Source organism: Nymphaea colorata, chromosome 6 (genome assembly GCF_008831285.2).
Source record: "Nymphaea colorata isolate Beijing-Zhang1983 chromosome 6, ASM883128v2, whole genome shotgun sequence".
Lineage (NCBI taxonomy): Eukaryota > Viridiplantae > Streptophyta > Magnoliopsida > Nymphaeales > Nymphaeaceae > Nymphaea > Nymphaea colorata.
In genome coordinates this window covers 5,680,042-5,685,417 of record NC_045143.1, presented here as the reverse complement: position 1 = coordinate 5,685,417, position 5,376 = coordinate 5,680,042, and the positions used below count along the sequence as shown (strand labels likewise).

The following is a 5,376-nucleotide window of genomic DNA, read 5'->3' as shown; positions in this document are numbered from 1 at the left end:
TCTTTGGTAAAAATCTCTCTAGCTCTACCACTAGTTTCTAACTTCCTATCTTACACAAAATTTTATTCATTGGCATCAGCTCAAGGAGGTTTAAGATTCGATTGCTTCAAGGGGCATAGCATGGTTAGTCTGATAGGTTGACATGTAAAAGATGTGTCGTTAAATTAGTTCTCCTGTGTGCTACTCTCCTGGACTGTAAATGGTAGTTCACAATACTCTACTTGATGGGGTGTAATGTATCCTACCCAGATCCGGACACAGTCCAACCCTAAAGGCAGGTGAATAGGAGTGCCTTCATACCTTTTCCGAGCATTTTCTTAACATCATGCTCGCCCAAAAGAGCTTATGGAAAATATTTAGGATTCCAACTTCTTCTAAAGATTTTTTTTATCCCCTAGGGGGAGGGGGTGGGAAGGGCTAACCAGAGAACTCGGAACCTTATATACTTAGACCAATGCTTGCTTATTGTTCAAAATAGTTAGCTCCTTTTTATTAGATGGACTCAGGTCTTGTATGTAGGAGTATTAACATGATCATTTAGACCATTTTAAAACCACTCTTATAACCATGAATTTTTATAGTTGACCTGATAATTTGAATTTTTTGATGCATTGAAGATTATAAGGTGCTCGCCATTCAATAATGCTCGAGATGTGTAGGTTGGGTAAAGGCTATGGTTCTCACCAGGCTGAGACAGAAGGGCATGAGGGCAAATTAGGTTTGGCTGTAGTCAATACCTTTAAATTGGATATTTTGGTCGTATATTTATTTTCATCAAACCGCCTTGTGTGCAATCTTTTCTCTTATTATCTTCTACTTGTTTTTTTTAATGTGCATTTCAGAATTAAGGGGAGGCTTCTTCTTCTTCAATGATCATTTAATCTTGGAAAATGGTCTCAACGGGCATCCTTGCTCACACAGCCACCACTCCCATTCACCTCATGTGCAATGCTACCAATGTGCTGCCACCAAACTCGGCAGTGACGGAGTTGCTAGAGAGAGGAGACCGAAAGTCTCTCGTTCTTTATTTTTCTTTACTCTGTCTTAATTTCAGCTTCTGTTTCCTATATTTGCGCTTTCATGTGGTCAAAGATCATGTTACTCAGAGAGAGGGAGAGAGGCGAGGGAAGGTGTTTTGGCTGGTTTGGCATGTGGGTCCACTGCAAATCCCTGTAAATTTCGAAAATATAAAAGGAGAATTGATGAGAACTTGATGGAGGCTGAAACGTGGAATTGTTTGACTGAAGCCCCACGTTCCCCTGCGAGGCCTCTACTTATTCTCTCCCGCTCTCACGATCCTCCTCTCCCTCTCTCTCTCTATTCAGGAGTAGTCTGCCGTCCGCTCTCCGTAGTTTGTGAAGCTTCTTTCTTGTAGTTATACGACTCTCCAGCGTTTCCACTTCTGATGAGATGAGTGTCTCAAAGTTCATCAAGTGTGTGACGGTGGGAGATGGCGCTGTAGGAAAGACTTGTATTCTCATCTGCTACACCAGCAACAAGTTCCCGACTGTAAGTTCTCTCTGCTTATCTGAAAACTGAGCCCCACTTTCCACCGTTGTATTTTCTTTTCCTTTGAAGTATGCATGGTTGTTTTGCTGGATTTATGGAAAACAAAAATGGGCTCCGCCTTTTTCTCTCTAATGGCCTTTCAAACCAGTTTTCAACCTAAAGGTGAGCGTCATCTAGCTTCTTAGCTTCCGTTCTTTGCATTTTGAGCTAGAACATGTGAGCTCTGTGCTTATTATTCATCCCTGTCCAGAAAATTATGTTTCAAAGAAAAAGAAAATAATTCTATTTTAAGATTCATTTCGTGGGTATCCTGGAACTTCTTCATTTCTGTATCGTATATACTCTTACATAGACTAACAATTTTCTGATACTTATATTGCCATTTTTTTCTTGTTTTTTGGGGTTGTCGGCAGGATTATATCCCTACAGTTTTTGACAACTTCAGTGCCAACGTGGTGGTGGATGGCAACATTGTAAATTTAGGCCTGTGGGACACAGCAGGTGCCTGGTTCAGCCTAATTTAATCTCCATGCTCTCAGTTTTTTTGGGTTTTCTGAATTGGATATTAGTTGACAGTGTCGTATTCATTAATCCGTGTAGAAGGAAAGACCAGAAACTTGTGGGCACCCCCACAAATCTAGTGGAGGGTAGTGCTTTGATTTATGTTTGTATCTGTTTGTGTTTTACTGAATGGAAGGGGTTCAATTGACAGGCCAAGAAGATTACAGTAGGCTAAGGCCACTGAGTTACAGAGGCGCTGATGTGTTTGTTTTGGCCTTTTCTTTGGTCAGTAAGGCAAGTTATGAAAACGTCCTGAAAAAGGTGACCGTTTCTTTCTTGGCTCTCTAGTTTTCTGCTCTTCCTTCTTTTAACGCCTCTTTTGGAATTTTGAACTTCAAGTAGCCCATGTGCTGGCTTTTTATGCATTTCTTTGTTCTTGGTTAATTGCTGCAATAATTGGTGTCCTTTGTTGTTGCAGTGGATGCCTGAGCTTCGTCGTTTTGCCCCCAATGTTCCAATTGTTCTTGTTGGAACCAAGTTGGGTGAGTGTTTGGCCTTTTTCTCTTTCTTCCCACTCTGCCCTTAATCTTTACTTGGATCCTGAGGCCTAATTTGTTCATGCTCATGAGTTATTTGTTGCTCAACTCTTTGGTAAAGCACAACGTTAGAGAGTAATTTCACTTAATTCCTGATATAGGGTGAACTTTAATAATACTGTGGGTTTTATTTTCCAGATCTGCGTGAAGATTGTGTGGCTGATCATCTGATTGCTGCTTCAGTAACAACAGCTCAGGTATGTTCTGGTATTCAGATTACAGGTTGCGGCATGAAGCTCACTCACTAGCCACCACCCAGAAATTTCTCCCTTCGTCCATCAACTTGTTAAAAGATCCAAGCTACAGCGAATGCATCAAATACATGATTACCATTTTCTTTGTTATGAGCAGTTGCAGGTGCATTTTGCTTTGTCTAGTTAACCTTGTTTACATTTTAACTTGGTAGCCCATTTGTTTAGGGGGAGGAGCTTAGGCGGCAAATTGGAGCTGCTGCATATATTGAATGTAGTTCGAAGACACAACAGGTTGCTCGACCTCATTTACTTTTACAGAGTTCATTTCCTTTGTTTCCCTTGTGTCCTTTATACTTATCAATGGTCTTCACTTCTTTTTTCTTTTCACGGGAGTCGTAAAGAATTTCTTGTTTTGCATTTCTTGTGTGCAGAACATTAAATCCATCTTTGATACAGCAATCAAGGTTGTTCTTCAACCTCCACGAAGAAAGGAAACTATTAAGAAGAAAAAGAAGAGAAGCTCTGGTTGTTCAATCATGTGAGTGATCAGTTACTATAGTCATAAAAGTTTTCACTTGATGATAAGAAACAAAGAAAGACTACGTGAATAATTGATGAGGCTTGGGTTGCCCTAAGGGTTTACATTGTTGGTTACTGAATTTCATAAATTTTTGACGTGGGTTTCTTCTTTCTTCCTCAGGTTATTAAAAAAAGAGGATTGAAAATAACCTTTTTTGTTTCAAATTCCATACTTATTCTTTTCATCTTAGCAATGTGATTGATGTCCATTACTGCCACAGTAATCTGCCTGTCTGTAGAGTTTCCTCAACTTATTAGATTTATTAAACCCCACATTTACAGAAACATGGCACTTTATCAGCAATTCATGCCCCTGTCAATATTTTGTTGGTATTGAAAATCACGTTTTTGTCACCTACATGTCTTTTCAGTCACCGTCCTCTTTGCCCATTTGTTTGAGAAATGGACGAAAGAAAAAATATTTTGCTACGGGACAGGATGCAGGTTAGCATTGTTGAGATGTTTGCATTATCATGGCTTATTCATAAATAATTGTATCTGTGACAGCGTGCAGTTAACCTTATATTAGGAGTGAACAACATGACTTTTGCATTTTTACTATTTTCTTGAGGGCACAATTCCAGAGGGCTACAGAAGAATGTGACGAAATAACATCGTACTGCATATTGTTTTTCAATTTTCTTGTGCTTTGTGGACACCTTTAGAATCGTTTGATCTCACTACTTTCACTAAAGCTCCAGAAAATACTGTTGAAATCCATAACTGCGAGCTGTAATATATTTCTGCTGAGGCATTATGTCTCTGTGTCAATGCATTTGTATAGTACAATTAACTGGCTTTTACTTGGTTAGAAAAGATAAATCAAAGAAAGCATACGAAAATGACTTCTGAGCTGTATTCATAAACTGCGTTGATACAAAAAGTGGGATAAAGCACAAGCTTTTGTCGTTTATCATCTGGTCGATTGCATCGTCCTAATCTATCTTTGAGACTTGGCTATTGATCCATCATTGAGATAGCAATCAGAAAGTCATGAAACTTAACTATGTACAGAGTATATGGTGATGGCATTTATTGCTTGCTGTTATGCACTGTTTGGTCTGGCATACTGAACTTCTGTTTTCATTTGAAGCGTACTGACTCTTCAATGTTCATGCTGATGATCTGGTTCCTGGGTTTTGGCCTTCTTTTCTTGCCAATTTCCATCACGTAGTTGAACTTACTTAAGCATGTGTAAATTTGTTGCCAGAAATCTGCAGAACTACTATTTTTGTTATTGCTGGTGGATCATAGATAACATTTTATGCTTCAGCACTTGTGCCTCGTATTTATGCTTCATGATTCTTCAGTAGAACATGCTAAAGTTTGCTCTTGTTTTGTCAAAGAATTCCTCACTTTTGAATTTTTTGTTTCTGCTGCTCTACCATGATCTTGCTGCAGGAGCATAATGTGTGGAGGCACATGCACTGTTTAATGTTGAGTTCACATGGATCAAGGATCTTGAGGCTTGTGGATATGCAATGTCACGCTCTTGTACTTTCTAAATTAGACTGACCCCATTAGATGTATTATTGATACATCTTCTCTCTGTTGTTTAGAATAGACTTTGATAGATAGGCAACACAAATCTGATCTGTCGTCAAGTGCTTAAATGTCGAAGAAGAATGTGTTTCGTTCAAGGAAAACGGAAGTATGTATTATCTATCAATCCAGACTTTTTCATCTTCATTTGAAACATGTTATGGAAAAAATTCAAAATACACTCACTAATCCAAACATGTTGCATAAGTTCAAAATGCATTTCCGTCGTGCTACACTACATTCAACATGGTAGATTCAAACTTGTATACACATATAAAGAGCCAGCAGTGTTGGAAAATTCTTGTAATTCTCTGATTCGCTGGAGTATCTTCCTTACCATAAGCGACATTTTCAGGGTCCCGTTAGCATTCAGTTGTTCAACCCATAATTTATTGATCTCCCTTGAGTTATATCTGTTCAAGGAAAACCAAGCATGTAAATAAGTGGGTACTTGA

General features: G+C 38.8%; 1 protein-coding gene across 1 annotated transcript; it reads left to right on the top strand.

Moving 5' to 3' along the window:
- The first annotated feature begins 951 nt into the window (after window positions 1-951).
- LOC116255376 (rac-like GTP-binding protein 2) lies at window positions 952-5,102 on the top strand. The gene is made up of 8 exons (XM_031631165.2): window positions 952-1,509; window positions 1,923-2,010; window positions 2,222-2,331; window positions 2,489-2,552; window positions 2,745-2,803; window positions 3,026-3,091; window positions 3,232-3,338; window positions 4,781-5,102. The coding sequence occupies exons 1-8, from the start codon at window positions 1,411-1,413 to the stop codon at window positions 4,812-4,814; spliced, it is 627 nt and encodes a 208-aa protein (XP_031487025.1). The 5' UTR covers window positions 952-1,410; the 3' UTR covers window positions 4,815-5,102.
- Window positions 5,103-5,376: the final 274 nt, after the last annotated feature.